General features: G+C 45.1%; 1 protein-coding gene across 2 annotated transcripts in view; it reads left to right on the forward strand.

Annotated features, from left to right (window-relative positions):
• The first annotated feature begins 1,325 nt into the window (after window positions 1-1,325).
• slc25a46 (solute carrier family 25 member 46) overlaps window positions 1,326-19,470 on the forward strand; it is a 54,284-nt gene continuing 36,139 nt past the window's right edge. Inside the window, exon 1 of one of the 2 annotated variants that reach the window (XM_033017413.1) lies at window positions 1,326-1,715. In XM_033017413.1, the coding sequence (XP_032873304.1) occupies window positions 1,328-1,715 (388 nt within the window). In that variant the 5' untranslated portion in view covers window positions 1,326-1,327. Of the gene's footprint in view, window positions 1,716-9,645; window positions 10,118-19,470 lie in introns of those variants that run through there. The other variant, XM_033017415.1, reaches the window with a different exon arrangement.

The raw sequence follows: 19,470 nt of genomic DNA on the forward strand, positions 1-19,470 counted from the left end.
GGACCCCGACCTCCACACCGGGGTGATTAAACCCCCCCGATTCACCCACCCGGCCCCCCACCACCACACAGGGTGATTCAACCGCCCCCCCCCCCCCCCGACCCGGAGTGATTCCCCTCCTGGGTGCCAGGCGTTTCAGCCACCAAACACCGGCCGCGGGGACAGACGTCCCGGGGTCCGCGAGTGTGGAACCCATCAGCGTGGAGTCCGGATGATGGGACAGAAGACGGGTCCGCTGTACTGGCAGCCGTAGTAAGTGCTTACCTGATGTTCGCCGCTTATACTCCAGAAGGTATTGCTTGGCATGGGTCGTGACCTCGACTGCCGTGCAACCTCCGGGAGGTTGGTGGTTGGGGGGGAGGATGGGGGGAGGTGGGTGGTCGGGGAGGCAGTGAGGGGATCATGGTCGGACGGGGGGGTCGGGGTGCCGGTGCAGCGCTGTCAGTGACTCTGGGTGGACGGAGGGACCAGACTGTCCCCAACTCAGCTGACAGGGACATTGCCGGGTTTTCGTCTCCGTGTGTCCGCTGCCCGGATCCACGGCCCGCTCCACCCGGCCCCGTGTGTGTGTTACACCTTGTTGCTCGGGTTCCGAGCAAAGATATCAGAGCGTTTGGTTCAGAGTGCTCAGTCACCCTCCACAATTATTTACAGTGCAAAAATTGACCATTTCTGCGGTTTTTAACAGGTAAGAAAGTACAGGTTTCATGTGTTAACAGTGTATGCTGGAAGCTGCCATGTTCTCCAGAAGGATTGAGCTGCTCCCTGCGTCACACCCTTTGACCCGATGACCTGAAGCACTCATATATATTACAATGAGGGATACAGTATCAAGACGTTTGCTAGATCATTGGTCACTGGTTTTAAAATCGTAAAAGAGCCTTCCACCATTATTCTCAACCTCCTATTTCCAAATCAATTTTCGAATCTATTAGTTCTAACCTTCAGGACCAATCTTCAACGAATGCCCTTGTCAAAGGTTCATGAAGGTTAACAAGGGTTCACAGGTAAGACACAGGTGGCGGACACCCAATTTCTACGGCAAGTATCAGCAAATAGAAGGGCATCAAAGTAAGTTACAATTTCGGACCAGTCTGATTTTGCAGGTGGATGGGAAAGATGTCTCTCCATCATTGATGCTGCCGCTCTCTGTGGCAAAGGCCCAAAGCATCTTTGATCCAAAGATCCAAGATAGGCCACTCCTGCCAAATGCAACGGGCTGACGTGTTGTACGCAACGGAGCGGAACGTGGGGCTTTTTGTCGTCCATTTCAGTAACCGGAACCGACCCGCAGTGTAATCAACGTTGCTGTAGGATCTGTGGTGGGATGACAATCCCCAGAATGCACGACGTCGCCGCCGCCCGTTATTTCCGGCTGAGGTCATTTCCTGTTGTCGGGGGTGTTGACGCCGCCGCGGACGCTTGTCGCTTTATTTCCCCCCCCATCTCCGGTTCGATGTATTCACGGCGGCCGCAAGATTTCAGCGACGGACTGAGCGGCCGAGGTTGTGAGGATGTGTCGGCGGTGGGTGGACACGCCGCCTCGGCAAGGGCATGGGATTGCAATGACCCTTGGGCAACGGAGAGCCGGTTCCGGGCCCCGGTAGTCGGGCCTTGGGGAGAGAGAGCGGCGGCGACTCCACCCCCAGCACCAGCCCCAGCCCCACCTGGCACTGCGGGGGTGGCTGCCCCAGAAAACGCGGCGGGATCCTCTGGCGAGTATTTAACATGAAGTAGACGGGCAGCGTGTGGCGGCCGAGTGTGTGCAGCAGGCGGAACCACTGATAGATACGGCTGGGCTCTCGCACCTGAGACCCAAGGCCGGTCGATCCTTGCTTATTGCAGGGTCAACTCTGCCTATTACCGTTCATGTTACGTTCAGCGATTTATTATTAGCCAACGCCAGGACGTCAGTCGTTTCCCCTTTCTTACACTTGCAATAACATTGTAGAACTTGGACAGCACCAGTTCTTCAATGGAAATTTTGATGTTCATTTGTCCAGGCAGATTTCGCCATCAGCGAGTTCACAAAATATACCTAATCAAAAGTTCCTTTTCCACTTAGTGTTCAGTATTCCTCACAGTTTTGACTGGATATGGCTTTTGACATGGTTGATCACACTCCCCTTCAGTGTCACTACACAAAGTAACTGTCTTACCCCTGGTTTACATCTGTTTTCAAAAGCTGGAGAATCTCCTGCAATTACAACATTTTGATTTGATTGTACTTCAGGAGTCCCCAAATACATGTTCCTTTATATGTTCTTTCCTCTGAAGTTAATTTTCAGGGGCAATGAGCAAATTGTATGTTGGCCTCCTGGGTATTTGAGTACACGAGCAAAAACACCTTATTTGTGAAAACACGTTTGGAATATTGTTAATTGGTGTAGTTTCACACCCAAGGAAGAATAAGATAAAGAGAAGACCATGCAGGTTCGGAAGAATAAAGTCTTGAATGAGTGATTTGTCATATGAAAAGAATTTAAGCTAACTGGGCCAAATTTAGGAGAATGAAAGATCATCTCATTGAAGTGCATAAAATTCTGAAGTTGTAAAGAGTATGAATTGATGTCTACTGGAGTGTCCAGAATCAGTGTAAAATAAGAGGCCTGCCATCTGGGCAGAGATGAAAGGTGTGGAGAGGATGTTTCTACTTGTAGGAGAGTATAGGCACAACCTCAGAATAAAAGGATGTGCCTTCAGAGATGAGGAGGAAATTATTTTATTAGAGGGTCATGAATCTGTGGAATTCATTGTCATAGACGGCAGTGAAGGCTAAGAAGTTTGGTATTTTTAAAGTGGAAATTGACTTGATTAGTAAGGGTGTCAGTGAGAAGGCAAGGCAAGGCAACTTTATTTATATAGCACATTTCATACACGAGGCAGACTCAAAGTGCTTCACATAAAAACATGTCATACAATAAAACCAAATAATAAAATGAAATAAAATAGAAGAATTAAAAGAAAATAAAAGCAAAATTAAAAATGCATTATAAAAAGTGCAAAAGTTAAAAGTGCAATGTAGTTAAGATTTAGCTGAAAGCTAAAGTAAACATAAAAGTTTTCAGTCTTGTTTTAAAAGTGGTCAAAGTTGAGGCAAGTCTTAAATCTTCAGGAAGTTTATTCCAGCTATTTGTTGCATAGTAACTAAATCCTGCTTTCCCATGTTTTGTATTTACTCTGGGAATCACTAACAGATTGGTCTCAGAAGGCTTATATAGTGGAAGCATGTCAGTGATATACTTTGGCCCTAAACCATGTAGTGATTTATAGGTGAGCAGAAGGATTTTGAAATCAATTCTCTGACATACAGGGAGCCAATGTAAGGATTTAAGAATTGGTGTAATGTGTTCAAATTTTTTGGTCTTTGTTAGAACTCTAGCAACAGCGTTCTGAACAAGCTGTAGCTGCCTGACAGTTTTTTTTCGGAAGACCTGCAAGGAGACCGTTACAATAATCTAGCCTACTAGTAATAAAGGCATGTACAAGTTTTTCTAAGTCTTGAGCTGACATGAGTCCTCTTAATCTTGCTACGTTTTTGAGGTGATAGTAGGCCGATTTTGTTACTGATTTGATGTGACTGTCGAAATGTAAATCTGAATCCATAATAACCCCGAGATTTCTGGCTTTGTTTGAAGTTTTCAGGGACAGAGAGTGAAGGTGTTGGGTTACTTTAAGCCTTTCTTTTTTAGCACCAAAAACAATTATCTCCGTTTTGTCCTTATTTAGTTGGAGGAAATTTTGGAACATCCAGTCTTTGACTTGCTCAATGCACTGGCACAGCAGATCTATGGGGCGATAGTCATTTGGTGATAGCGCTACATAGATTTGAGTGTCATCGGCATAGCAGTGGTGGTCAATATTATTATTTCGCATGATTTGCCCTAGTGAGAGCATGTAGATGTTGAATAAAGAGGGCCCTAAGATCGAACCTTGCGGGACTCCACACGTCACGTTGGTTGGTTCTGATACAAAGTCGCCAATGGAAACAAAATAGTTCCTATCTTGTAGATATGACCTGAACCAACCTAAGACTGTGCCTGAAAGCCCCACCCATTTTTCCAACCTGTCCAAAAGTATTGAGTGATCAACAGTGTGGAATGCAGCACTGAGGTCTAATAGCATTAATATTGAAACTTTGCCAGAGTCTGTGTTAAGACGGATGTCGTTTACAACTTTAATAAGGGCGGTCTCGGTGCTATGAAGAGGTCGAAATCCTGACTGGAAGTTGTCGTAGCAGCCAGTTGAGGCCAGGAAGTGATTAAGTTGCTGGAGGACAACTTTCTCAATGATTTTACTTATGAAAGATAGGTTTGATATTGGTCTATAGTTGTTAATAATAGAGGCATCTAGGCTCTGCTTTTTTAAAAGTGGTTTAATAACTGCAGTTTTCAAGGCTTTCAAGGCATTGCCTGATTGAAGAGAGCTGTTAACTATTTGCAGTACAGGTGCACAACCTTTTATCCGAAAGCCTTGGGACCAGACACTTTTCGTAATTCAGAATTTGTCGGTCTTCGGAATGGAAATTTTTTTGCGTAGATTTTAATGGCTGGCTCAGTGGTAGAGTGCTCGGCTCATATCCGCAAGGTCGCGAGTTTGCGCCTTGATCCTGGCAGTTACTCGATCGCGAGTTTGAGTCTTCAATGTCGTTTTTTCTTGCAGAATAAATGTTTATATGAAATGCAGTGTAGGAGAGGTGTACTGACTGTGGGCAGAACTTTGGAAGTGATTGCCCACCAGTCTAAAAAGCCGCTGTGTCTCCCTGTCCCTGGGATAGCAGGGGGCGATCAAACAGCACAATACCCCCCTCCCCCTCCAACTCCAGAGGAATCCGCTCCCCGATGGGCCGCTACGGCGACAAGTGGCAGTTTGCCCACAGCCCGAGCTGCGCCCCCTCATCCGCCACCCCAAGAACAAGACGTACCTTGCACACCATCAGCTTCTGCGCATACGTGTTCCTCTGGAGTTGGAGCGGGGCTGGGCTGGGCTGCTGCTGGCTGTGGGTCTCTGGGATCTCCGTGCTTGCAGTGGGCCCGGGGGTCGGTGGGCGGCGGTGGGAGCTGTGGACCTACGGACCTACCTCCGTGGAGCTAGCCAGCTTCGGAGCGTGGAGAGCTGCGGGGGCGAGCTGCTGCGACCCGACTCCGGTGGATGGTGACACCGGGAGCCCGCGGGTCCCCGGTGGGAGACCGTTTTGCGGGGCACCGGCAGCGGCGACTTCTCCCGCCCGAATTACGGGGTTGAGAATGACCTGGAGGGGGGCCTTACAACGTCCGGCGTGGCTGAGTGGCCGCGGACTTGCTAGCGCCCGCCGGGGGCTTTGACCTCGACTTCGGGAGAGGAATGGAGAGCAGGGGAGAGACAAGTCTTTGCCTTCCATCATAGTGAGGAGGAGACTCACTGTGATGGATGTTTATGTGAATTGCCCTCTCCCTCTGCAACTGCAAACAACCCCACTCTCCTGCAAGGGCGGTACAGTTCCCGGAGGATGGCAGGTGGCCGGAGACGTCAGGGCCAACAGGAACCCGCTCCCCGATGGGCCCCTACGACGCCCCGAGCTGCGCCCCGTCATCCGCAACCCAGGTTCCTCTGTAGTTGGAGTGGGGCTGGGCTGGAGTTGCTGTTGGCTGTGGGTCTCTGGGTTCTCCATGCTTGCGGTGGGCCTGGTGGTCGGTGTCCAATTGGTCCTGACGTCTCCGGTGACTGGCACGGCCGACGTGAAGACAGTGCAAAGCCCCCGCGCCGGTGCAATGGGCGGGGAGCTGGAGAGGGGAGGGAAGGGGTCACACACATGGCCGGGAAGCAGAAGGGTGTAGGTGGGGTGAAACTGAAAGGAGCGACAATCTGCACTGTGTATCGTGAGTCTACCGTGGGAACTTTTTAACTCAGCGGGCAGGCAGCAGCATATTGTCAATTATTAACCCTCCCGTGCAATATACCCTCACCTTCTCTTTTATGAATGGGGATTTAGTTCCCCTTTCTTCGAGGACCGACCGGAGGTTCCGCTGTCACCTCTGCGGGCCGCCTTCGGTGAACGTTTTCAAGGACCTTTCTTCAAGGACCGAAAAAATGGCCGCTATTCGGAGGTTTTCGTTATTTGGATCTTCGGATAAAAGGTTGTGCACCTGTATGTCTAAGAAGGCCGAAGAATGGGGTTGAGAGGAAAAGATAGATGGGCCTTTATTGAATAGCGGAGTAGACTTGATGGGCTGAGTGACCTAATTCTGCGCCTATGACTTGTGAGAAGAAATGTATTCACCCGAGGGGCAGTGAGACTCCTTTTTAATTGGCTGTGGAGGCTAAAGTTAACAGGTTATTTATGTGCATGGCATCCTGGATTTCAATTCTTCTAAACCGTATATATTTCTACATTGTTTTCTATCATCCAAGTCCTTGCCCATTCACGTAGTCATGAAGTATGGAAACTGGTCCTTCAGCTCAATTTGTCCATGTTGACCAGGGTGCCCTTTCTAAGCAAGCCCCATTTACCTGCATCAGGCCCATATAGCACTAAACCTTTGCTATCCATGTACCCGACCAAGTACCTTTTAAATGTGGATGTAGTACCTGCCACAACTACCTCCTCTGGCAGTTTGTTCCATGTACCCACCACTGTGGAAAAAGTTCCCCTTCAGGTTCCTATTAAATCTTTCCCCTCTCGTCTTCAAGCTGTCCTGACCCAGGGGGGTGGGGGGGGGGGGGGGGGGGGGGGGGGGGGGAAGAAGGGAGGCAACAGATGATCTCATATCGGATGTCCTTGTATGGAACACATCTTGGGAGCAGATGTGACGGAGACAGTGGGATTTGGAGTAGGGTATGGAGTCTTTGCAAGAGGCAAGGGCAGGGTGGGAAGAAGTGTGGTCCAGATAACTGTGGTCAGTAGGTTTGTAACATGTCAGTCGATGGTCTATCCTGTGATTTTCACGTATCCTGGATAAAGGACTGCCTTCACCCTATCAATTCCCCTCATGATTTTATTCACCTCTATAGATCACCCATTTGCCTTCTGCACTCAAGGGGATAAAGTTCTAGCTTACTCAATCTCTACCTGGAGCTCAGGCCCCGGCAACATCCTCGTAAATCCTGCATCTTTTCCAGCTTAATAATATCCTTAATATAGCAGGATGACCAAAACTGAACGCAATACTCCAAATGCGACCGTACTCATTTCTTGTCCAACTGTAACATAATATTCCGACTTCTATACTCAATACCCTACTGATTAAGGCCAATTTACCAAAAGACGCCTTTACCACCCTATCTATCTATGACGCCACTTTCAAGGAACCATGTACCTATTTAAGAGGGAACTGCAGATGCTGGAAAATCTGAAGTCTGAAGAAGGGTTTCGGCCCGAAACATTGCCTATTTCCTTCGCTCCATAGATGCTGCTGCACCCGCTGAGTTTCTCCAGCACTTTTGTCAACCATGTACCTGTATTCTGAAATCCCTCTGCTTCTACAACACTCCCCAGGGACCTGGGAATGTCCTGACCTGGTTTGACTCCATAAAATGCAGCACCTCACACTTATCTGGTATCTCCATTATAGAAAACTCCATTAGCCATTCCTCAGGCTACTTGCTTAGCGGATCAAAATATTGCTTTCATTTTTGATAACCATCTTTACTTGCTACAAGACCACCTCTTGAGCATCAAGTGCAAACATACTAATCATGCTTTGGCCATTTTCATCCGAATTATTGATATAAACCAGAAACAGCAATGAGTCATAGCCTTCTAGTCCAAAAAAATTATTCTACCACCATCCTCTGCTTTCTTCCATGAAGCCAATTCTGTATCCAGGCACCTTGGACTTCCCGGAGGGGTGGAAGATTGCAACCTTCACGTAGTCCACCCTGTTTCGACCAATGCAATCAACTCGATGTGCGCAAATGGAAGATCAAATAGAACAAGTTGTCCTACAACTTTAGGCTGTGCACGCCACACGAAAGAGGAAGAAGAAGAATTCTTCCCGGATTCCGTGCGATTTATTCTTCCAGAGCAGCTGACCATGTCGGACCTTATCAAAGGACTTGCTGAAGTCTGTGTAGACAATGTCTTGTCAGCCTCCTTTGTTACTTCTTCAAAAAATAACAAGGAAGACTTAACTTAATCCTGTGATGCTTTACTTTTACCGTCAAAGATCTCGTTGCCATCTAAATCAGTGTTATAAATTGGAAAATGTTGTGGACCCTGCATTAATCCCTGTGGCACCCAACTAACCACAGTCCATCAATCAATTTCTGCTTTCTGTCAGTTAACCAATCATCCATCCACTTCAGGTGCAGTTAGTTCACTGTTTTGTAAGGAACACTGCTCTGTCTCCAGTAGCTACCTTGAGTTTTAGGTTGCATGCCATTTCATTTCTCCTTCCCACTCTCACATAGACCTGTCTTGGCTAGCTTGCAACTCAATGGTATGAACATTGAATCTTCCAATTTTGGGTAACCCACAAACCCAGTGCTTTTCACTGACGTACTTGACTGCTCAACCTGTTTTGCATCTCCCAATGTTCATCTTTCCCACTCCCCATCCTCCTCCTTAACTGGTTCCATCTGCTCATTATCCCCCCCCCCGATCTGGTTCTACCCACCAGTCTCTCTTCACTATGTATCGCTATATACTGGCACTCCTTCCCTGTCAGTCCTAATGCAGTCTCAACCCCTGCCTCAACAAATGCTGCTTGACCCTCGTAGTTCTTCCACCATTCCATTTGTTTTTCCATCCAAGCCAGTTTATTACTCTAAAAAAATATGTACTCTCATTTTATTTAATCGTTTCTTGTGTGGCACCTCATTGAATGCATTGTGAAAGACTAAATACACTGCATTGCTTGGATTGCCCTTATTTATTCTGCAAGTCAAGACCCTGAAGACTGCAAATTTGTCAAACATAGGCTGATTGGTTCATAGTGGAGTAGAATTCGGAGAGTCTGAAGAGGGGTCTCGACCCGAAACGTCACCTATTCCTTCGCTCCACAGATGCTGTCTCACCCGCTGAGTTTCTCCAACATTTTCATCTACCTTCTGATTGGTTCATATGTTTGTTTTATCTCGCCTTCAAACAAAGGATAATTTCTTCCACTGGAAGACCAGCACGTTTTACTTGACAATCTCCCAGCAGTGGTTGTGGCTCAAAGTCCTGTGTCACACTGCTATTCTCAACAAAAGTTACTTTATCTACTTCGAAAAAAATTGTATACCCAGCACCGTGTGTTGTCAATTTTCACATTCTTTCTACTACAATGACTATAACTATGCACAACATGTTACCTGATGTACATCTGGTATTTTACACAGTTCTAGCATGATATTCCCATTCTTGTATTCTGTGCTTGGTCAATAAAGTAAGTATCCCTTCTAACTGTTTAATTGCTTATTTCCCTGCCCTGCAGGAAGGGATCTGTGGATATGCACTTCAAAATCCCTCCCTTAGCAATTGATATCCTATAATTTTGCATATATTGTCTTGCATTGTTTACCCTTCCCAAATGCATTAACTGAGCAAATTGGATTTAACCAATCATTTTCTGAAGCAAGCAATAATGCATCTAATAATAATAATATATCTTTTATTGTCATTGCACGTCAGTGCAACGAGATTTAGTGTGCAGCTCCACTGATGTCCAATTCAGAACAAGATTACACCAATTTCTGTGCAGAGGAGGACTTTGGGGAAGCTATTGCATTCTGTGTATCTACAACTTCTTGCTTTACAAAAAAGTTGTCTCCAATTGCCCCTTATTCCAGTTCCTTTGTTATGCCTCAAATTTCTTACATAGGATTATACGAATGTTTTAAATGAAACATTTAACTTGCTTTGTTGGTTGATGGATTTATTCATAAAGGGAACCTGTTCAACTTCCATTCGTCACAAGTAACAGCACTCAAAGTCTCCAAAATAATTCAAATGCTTCTATTAATCTTTATCCCACTCTCACTCTCATAGCCTGGTGTAAATTAGAGAAACTGTAAACAAAGTACATCTGGCTCCTCTTGTCAGAACATCAGTGTTATTCCTATGATGCAACTGCAGATGTTGGTGTAAACTGAAGATAGTCACAAGATGCTGGAGTAACTCAGCAGGACAGGCAGCATCTCTGGAGAGAAGGAATGGGTGATGTTTCAGATCAAGACTTCTTCAGACTGAGTGTTATGTCAGGGTTATGCCACTGGGTCAATTGGTTAGTTTTTTGACATGAAGGCAACATAAAGTAGATCTTACCAGGAAATAGATTATTTGAAAGACTAGTGACTAAAATCAGTAAAATGTAGAAAGGAGAATGGAGATGTTAAAGAAATTAGTAGTTAGTCTTTTAAAAGGACGTGAAAAGACTTGATTGGATTCAAATTTATCAGGTGTGGAATTGTTGAAGTTGAAAGTGGAAATAAAAAGGAAACTGGCATTTTGTAGGTCAGAAAAGGCAAAGAGTATTAAAATGGAGAAGGAAAAAATAAATAAAATGAAGATTGTTGTCTCTTACTTGCTTGGGCCAAGTCTCAAGAGTTTGCATAGAACATACTGGGTTAAGAAATATTAAGCCTAGCTTGTTTGATTTCTTGGTGTCTCCTGTATCAATTGTTTCTAATTTTGCTGATCACCGAGAATTGAACTCTGACATCTCTCAGCAGAATGTTTAAATATTGTAAGTCAATTCTCCGTCCAACAATGTTCATTGATCACTCAAAATTGTGTGAAGGCTAATGGTAGAATCTGTAGGCAGTTGATGGGAAATAAGGAGAAAAAAATTACCCACAATGTTATCTACTTCGATGATAGACATAGCATTATTCTGATATCATCCTTTAAAATCTTTTTGTATCCTCAACAGTGCATTTATAACCAACATTTTATAGATATTGGCAGCGTTACTAATTCTGCCTCGATAAAAATAAATTAGCATTTTTTGTTTTTGTTCCCGCTATATTAATCTGCATTACAATGGAAAGACATACCGATTTTCATTGTCCCATTTAATACTGAGGCAGAATCGCAATTTAACAGTTCAGTTATTCACATGGAAATAATTTAATCACTCAATGTGTCAAACCTTCCTAAAGCAGCAGAGGTGTCTTGGGTTTTAATAGGTCACTAATGTGGAAAAGGTGATATATGTAGCAGTCAGAGTTCTAAGAACTTGAGTTTTTGGGTCAAACATTGGGAATGGCTTGTCAGTCATGCACAGGCTCAGTGGGTGGCTATACAAGATTATTAACATGTTTTAAGTGTTAATCTGCAGGCAAATTTGGTACAAGCCTATGACTGCAGAATGATTCATGCCAATAATTTAAGAAAAAAATCAACTGTTCTCTGGCAATGTTTATACTGGTGATTACAGATTGAACCCATTCATAGTGATACAGTGTGGAAACAAGCCCTTCGGTCCAACTTGCCCACACCAGCCAACATGTCCCAACTACACTAGTCCCACCTTGGTCCACATCCCTCCAAACCTGTCCTATCCATGTACCTGTCTAACTATTTCTTAAATGTTGGGATAGTCCCAGCCTCAACTACCTCCTCTGGCAGCTCGTTCCTTACACCCACCAACTTTGATGTGCAAAAGTTACCCCTGCATTCATATTAAATCTTTTCCCCTTCATAAACCTATTTCCTCTAGTCATTAATTCACCTACTCTGGGCAAGAGACATCTACCCAATCGATTCTTCTCATGATCTTATACACCTCTAAGATCATCCCTCATCTGCCTGCGCTCCAAGGAATTGAGTCCCTGCCTACTCAACCTCTCGGGAGGTAGTCACCAGGTGCTTGTGATTCGTATGCACCAGGTGAAAAAATGTTTGTGTTCAGCATATACAGTGCCCTCCATAATGTTCGGGGCAAAGACCCATCATTTATTTATTTGCCTCTGTACTCCACAATTCGAGCTTTGTAACAGAAAAAATCCCATGTGGTTAAGTACACATTGTCAGTATTTAATAAAGGCGATTTTTATACATTTTGGTTTCACCATGTAGAAATTACAGCAATGTTTATACATAGTCCCCCCATTTCAGGGCACCATAATGTTTGGGATACAGTAATGTCATGTAAATTAAAATAGTCATGTTTAGTCTTTTGTTGCATATCCTTTGCATGCAATGACTGCTTGAAGTCTGTGATTCATGGACATCACCAGTTGCTGAGTGACTTCTCTAGCGGGCAGAGTTCTAAGAACTTGAGTTAGTGGGTCAAAATTGGGACTGGCTTGTCAGTCATGCACAGGCTCAGTGGGTGGCTATACATGTTTTAAGTGTTATCACTTAAGGTACAAGTGTAAGGTACAATCCTATGACTGCAGAATGATTCATGCCAATAATTTAAGAAAAAAATCAACTGTACTTTGGCAATTACTAGATTGAACCCATTCATAGTGATACAGTGTGGAAACAGGCCCTTCGGCCCAACTTGCGCACAAGCCTATGACTGCAGAATGATTCATGCCAATAATTTAAGAAAAAAATCAACTGTTCTTTGGCAATGTTTATACTGGTTATTACAGATTGAACCCATTCATAGTGATACAGTGTGAAAACAAGCCCTTCGGCCCAACTTGCCCACACCAGCCAACATGTTCCAGCTACACTAGTCCCACCTGCCTGTGTTTGGTCCATATCCCTCCAAACCTGTCCTGTTCATGTACCTGTCTAACTATTTCTTAAATGTTGGGATAATCCCAGCCTCAACTACCTCCTCTGGCAGCTCGTTCCATACACCTACCACACTTGATGTGCAAATGTTATCCCTGCATTCCTATTAAACGTTTATCCCCTTCACCTTAAACCTATTTCCTCTGGTCATCGTTTCACCTGCTCTGGGCAAGAGACTTTGTGCATCCTCTTATGCACCTCTAAGATCACCCCTCATCCTCCTGCGCTCCAAGGAATAGAGTCCCAGCCTACGCAACCTCTCGGAGGTAGACACAAAATGCTGGAGAAACTCAGCATCTCTGGAGAGAAGTGACGTTTTGGATCAAGACCCTTCTTCAGACTGATGTCAGGGGAGGGGGCAGGACAAAGATAGAATATAGTTGGAGACAGTAAGACTAGTGGGAGAACTGGGGAGGGGATGGAGAGAGAAAGCAAGGGCTATCTGAAGTGAGAGAAGTCAATGTTCATACCGCTGGAGTGTAAACTACCCAAGCGAAATATGAGGTGCTGCTCCTCCAATTTGCGCTCTGCCTCACTCTGACCATGAAGAGGCCCAAGACAGAAAGGTCAGTTTGGGAATGGGAGGAGGAGTTGAAGTGCTGAGCCACCGGGAGATCAGGTAGGTTAAGACAGCCTGAGCGGAGGTGTTCAGCGAAATGATCTCTGAGCCTGCGCTTGGTTTTGCCAACTAGAGAAGTTGACACCTGGAACAGTGGATACAGTAGACGAGGTTGGAGAAGGTGCAAATGAACCTGTGCCTCACCTGGAAAGTCTCTTTGGGTCCTTAGATGAAGTTGAGGGGGGAGGTAAAGGGACAGGTGTTGCACCTCCTGTGGTTGCAGGGGAAAGTACTTGGGGAGGGATTGGTTTGGGTGGGAAGGGACGAGTTGACCATGGAGTTTTGGAGGGAATGGCACCTCTAATTTCGCTTGTGTAGTTTACACCCCAGCCGTATGAACATTGACTTCTCTAACATCAGATAGCCTTTACTTTCTCTCTCCATCCCCTCCCCTTCCTAGTTCTCCTACTAGTTTTACTGTTTCTGACTATATTCTATTTTTGTCCCTCCCCTGACATCAGTCTGAAGAAGGGTCTTGACCCGAAATGTCACCCATTCCTTCTCTCCAGAGATGCTGCCTGATCCGCTGAGTTACTCCAGCATTTTGAAATCTACCTTCGATTTAAACCAGCATCTGCAGTTCTTTCCTACTATTCAACCTCTCTCGACAGCTCAGACCCTCTACCCCTGGCAACATCCTTGTAAATCTTCTCTGTACCTGTTCCAGCTTGACAACATCTTTCCTATAACATGGTGCCCAGAACTGAACACAATACTCTAAATGTGACCTCACCAACGTTTTATACAACTGCAACATGACCTCCCAATGTCTATACTCAATACTCTGACTGATGAAGGCCAATGTGCCAAACTACTTTTTGACCACCCTATCTACCTGTGACTCCATCTTCAAGGAGCCAGGCACCTGCACTCCTAGATCTCTCTGCTCTACAACATTCCCTAGAGCCCTAATATTCACTGTGTAGGTCTTGTCCACGCTAGACTTCCAAAAATGCAACTCCTCACATTTCTCTGAATTAAATTCCATCAACCATTCCTCAGCCCACCTGGCCAATCGATCAAGATCCTGCTGCAATTTTTCTCAACCATTACTATCTGCAAAACCACCCACTTCGGTATCATCTGCAATCTTGCCGTGTATGTTCTCATCCAAATCATTGATGTAGATGACAAACTGTAATGGGCCCAGCACCAAACCCTGAGGCACACCACTAGGCACAGGACTCTAGTCCACGAAGCAACCTTCCACCATCACCATCACCGCACCTTCCTTCCATGAAGCCAATTTTCTATCCTTCAGCTATCTGGATCCCATGCGATCTAACCTTCCAAAGCAGCCTACCATGCGGTACCTTGTTGAATGCTTTGCTGAAGTCCATGTACACAACATCTACAGCTCTGCCCTCATTGACCTTTTTGGTTACGTCTTCAAAAAACAATCAGATTTGTGAGACGCGACCTCTCATGTACAAACCCATGCTGACTATCCCTTATCAGCCCTTGTTGTCTAAATGCCTACATATCCTATCCCTCAGAATACCCTCTAGTAACCTTTCAACTATGGATGTTAAGCTCACTGGCCCATAGTTCCCAGCATTTTCCCTGCAGCCCTTGAATAGAGGCACAACATTTGCCACCCTCCTGTCCTCTGGCACCTCTCCTGTATTTAAAGACGACTCATAAATTTCAACCAGAGCTTCTGCAATTTCCTCTCTTGTTTCCCACAATGTCCTCGGATATATCAGAACAGGCCCTGGAGATTTGTCTTCCTTCATACACGATAGTACCTTCAGTACCTCTTTGACTGTAACATCGACTGCTCTCACGACACTTCCATTGACTGCCCCAAGTTCCACTGTCCTCCCGTCTTTCTCCTCGGTAAATATGGAGGAGAAATACTCATGGTGGATCTTGCGAATCTCTTGTGGCTCCACACAGAGTTGACGGCTTTGATTCATGAGGGGACCCACTCTCTCTCTCTCTCTCTCTAGTTACCCTTTTCCCCCTAATGTATTTGTAAAATATTTTCAGATAAATAATTGAAAATTGGCTACTTCCATAGTGATAAGTAGTATTAATGTTCAAATTAACGAGGATGAGGCCGATCTTTGCTAGATTTGGTAAATTTTCAAGGATTAAGACCAGTGACTTCAGATGAAGGATTAAAGAGACTGATGGAAAGGATCTGTGTTTGAGTTGCCTATTAGGATGGGTTTTCTTCAAAAGCCGATTTGATATTCAGAATGCTTTGAAGTAACAGATCTGGCAGAGATAACATTTGAATCAAAGCAGGGCTGTGGAGTCGATACCCAAAACACCCGACTCCGACTCCTTGATTTCTTGTGTATCTGATTCTGACTCTCACTCTCACTCAAAAACAGTTTTTATCCACGAGTAGGTACACACAATTGCTGGGGAAACTCAGCGGGTGCAGCAGCATCTATGGAGCGAAGGAAATAGGCGACGTTTCGGGCCGAAACCCTTCTTCAGACTGATGGGGGGTGGGGAAAGAAAGAAGGAAAAGGGGAGGAGGAGGAGGAGCCCGAGGGCGGGCGGATGGGAGGGTGGGAGGAGACAGATAGAGGGTTAAGGAAGGGGAGGAGACAGCACGGGCTAGCCAAATTGGGAGAATTCAATGTTAATGCCATAAGGACGCAAGGAGCCCAGACGGAATATGAGGTGCTGTTCCTCCAATTTCCGCTGTTGCTCGCTCTGGCAATGGAGGAGACCCAGGACAGAGAGGTCGGATTGGGAATGGGAGGGGGAGTTGAAGTGCTGAGCCACCGGGAGGTCAGGTAGGTTATTGCGGACTGAGCGGAGGTGTTCGGCGAAACGATCGCCCAACCTACGCTTGGTCTCACCGATGTAAATGAGCTGACATCTAGAGCAGCGGATGCAGTAGATGAGGTTGGAGGAGATACAGGTGAACCTTTGTCGCACCTGGAACGACTGCTTGGGACCTTGAATAGAGTCGAGGGGGGAGGTGAAGGGACAGGTGTTGCATTTCTTGCGGTTGCAACGGAAAGTGCCCGGGGAGGGGGTGGTGCGGGAGGGAAGGGAAGAATTGACGAGGGAGTTGCGGAGGGAGCGGTCTTTGCGGAAGGCAGACATTGGGGGAGATGGGAAGATGTGGCGAGTGGTGGGGTCACATTGGAGGTGGCGGAAATGGCGGAGGATTATGTGTTTTATGTGTTATCCACGAGTAGTTGCTCTAGTCAACAGCCAAAAATCTGTAGCCTCCCTTTGATCTGGTATTTTGTTGGTTCACATGCTTGATCAATGGTGTTTTATCAATAATGTTTTATCATTAATAATGTTTGGTGTTTTCTGAGTCATTCGTAACTGTCACTGTCATGTTGTTACTTGTGGGCGGAGCACCAGGACAAATTCTTTGTATGTGAATACTTGGCCAATAAACTTACGTACTCGCTCTCGCTCTCGCTCCCACTCTCACTCTCACTCTGACTCCTAGGTAAAATAATTCTAAATCTGCTATGATGACATTACACAAGGTGGCATTTCATAAGAACTACATGAATCATCAGGCTACCTTTTAAACCCATATATCCTTAAAGTTTTGAGTCCAATGGTTGTAGCTATGCTATTGTGGCTTTTTTATTTATTCTTGAAAAAAAAACATAATTCATTATACTAAAAGGAAAAAAAATTACATATAGGACTATGACAAAATTTAAATTCCATTTAAATTCCATTTAAATTCTCACATGACTTGAGAATTAAGGGACAGAAGTTTAGGGGTAACATGAGGGGGAACTTCTTTACTCAGAGAGTGGTAGCTGTGTGGAATGAGCTTCCAGTGGAAGTGGTGGAGGCAGGTTCGATTTTATCATTTAAAAATAAATTTGATAGGTATATGGACGGGAAAGGAATGGAGGGTTATGGTCTGAATGCAGGTAGATGGGACTAGGGGAGAATAAGTATTCGGCACGGACTAGAAGGGCCGAGATGGCCTGTTTCCGTGCTGTAATTGTTATATGGTTATATGGTTAATTAATTAAAATTATATAAGCTTTATTCCAAAATGTATTAAACTAAGGCCACAGGTATGCACTAATGGCTAAACTATGACTTAGATATAATCATCTTAGCACCAATGTAATTTCTCATTCTTTTGGGTGGAAATTCTCATTCTTTTGGGCTGGGAACTGAATATTCAAGGGTATAACCTCCTATCGAAAAGACAGACAGAGGGGGTGGGGTTGCCCTGTTGGTGAGGAATGAAATTCAGTTCCTTGCAAAGGGGTGACATTGAAATAGGAGATGTGGAGTAAGTATGGATAGAACTCAGGAATTGTAAGGGTAAAAAGACCCTAATGGGACTAATCTACAGACCCCCAAACAGTAGCCTGGACTTAGGGTGCAAGTTGAATCAGGAGTTAAAATTGGCATGTAGTAAAAGTAATGCTGTGGTTGTTATGGGAGATTTCAACATGCAGGTAGACTGGGAAAATCAGGTTGGTGCTGGACCCCAAGAAAGGGACTTTGTAGAGTGCCTTCGTGATGGATTCTTAGAACAGCTTGTATTTGAGCCTACCAGGGAGAAGGCAATTTTGGATTTAGTGTTTTGTAATGAACCGGATTTGATAAAGGACCTCGAGGTTAATGAGCCATTAGGAGGCAGTGACCATAACATGGTCAGGTTTAATCTACAATTGGAGAGGGAGAAGAGTAGATAGGAGGTGTCAGTGTTGCAGTTGAATAAAGGGGACTATGGTGCCATGAGGGAGGAGCTGGCCAAAGTTGACTGGAAAGATCCACTAGCAGGGATGACAGTGGAACAAAAATGGCAGGTGTTTCTAGGAATAATACAGAAGGTGCAGGATCAGTTAATTCCTAGGAGGAAGAAAAATTCCAAGGGGAGAAAGGGACGACCATGGCTGACAAGGGGATGTCACGGACAGTATAAAAATTAAAGCGAAGTACAATGTAGCAAAGATGAGCGGGAAGCAAGAGGATTGGTTAATGTTTAAAGAACAACAGAAGATAACTAAAAAGACAATATGGGGAGAAAACGTGAGGTATGAAGGTAAACTAGCCAAGAATATAAAGCAGGATAGTAAAAGCTTCTTTAGGTATGTGAAGAGGAAAAAATTAGTTAAGACCAAAGTTGGACCCTTGAAGACTGAAAAAGGTGAATTTATTTTGGGATGGCAGATGAGTTGAACAGGTACATTGTTTGTGTCCTCCTTAGTGAAGACAGATCCAATCTTCTCGATATAGTAGTGGCCAGAGGATCTGGGGTGACAGAGGAACTGAAGGAAATCCACATTAGGCAGGAAATGGTGTTGGATAGACTGATGGGACTGAAGGCTGATAAATCCCAAGGGCCTGATGGTCTGCATCCCAGGGTACTTAAGGAAGTGGCTCTAGAAATCGTGGATGCATTGGTGATAATTTTCCAATGTTCTATAGACTCACGATCCGTTCCTGTGGATTGGAGGGTAGCTAATGTTATCCCACATTTTAAGAAAGGCGGGAGAGAAAAAACGGGGAATTATAGACCAGTTAGCCTGACATCGGTGGTGGGGAAGATGCTGGAGTCAATTATAAAAGATGAGATAGCAAAAAATTTGGATAGCAGTAACAGGATCGGTCCGAGTCAGCATGGATTTACAAAGGGGAAATCATGCTTGACTAATCTTCTGGAATTTTTTGAAGATGTAACTAGGAAATTGGACAAGGGAGAGCCAGTGGATGTAGTGTACCTGGACTTTCAGAAAGCATTTGATAAGGTCCCACATAAGAGATTAGTGGGCAAAATTAGGGCACATGCTATTGGGGGTAGAGTGCTGACATGGATAGAGAAGTGATTGGCAGACAGGAAACAAAGAGTAGGGATTAACGGGTTCCTTTCAGAATGGCAGGCAGTGACTAGTGGGGTACCACAAGGCTCGGTGCTGGGATCGCAGCTATTTACAATATACATCAATGATATGAATGAAGGGATTCAAAGTAACATTAGCAAATTTGCAGATGACACAAAGCTGGGTGGCAGTGTGAACTGTGAGGAGAATGCTATGAGAATGCAGGGTGCCTTGGACAGGTTGGGGGAGTGGGCAGATGCATGGCAGATGAAGTTTAATGTGGATAAATGTGAGGTTATCCACTTTGGTAGCAAAAACAGGAAGGCAGATTACTATCTAAATGGCGTCAAGTTGGGAAAAGGGGAAATACAACAGGAACTGGGGGTCCTTGTACATCAGTCTATGAAAGTAAG

The sequence above is a fragment of the Amblyraja radiata genome, chromosome 3, assembly GCF_010909765.2.
Source record: "Amblyraja radiata isolate CabotCenter1 chromosome 3, sAmbRad1.1.pri, whole genome shotgun sequence".
NCBI lineage: Eukaryota > Metazoa > Chordata > Chondrichthyes > Rajiformes > Rajidae > Amblyraja > Amblyraja radiata.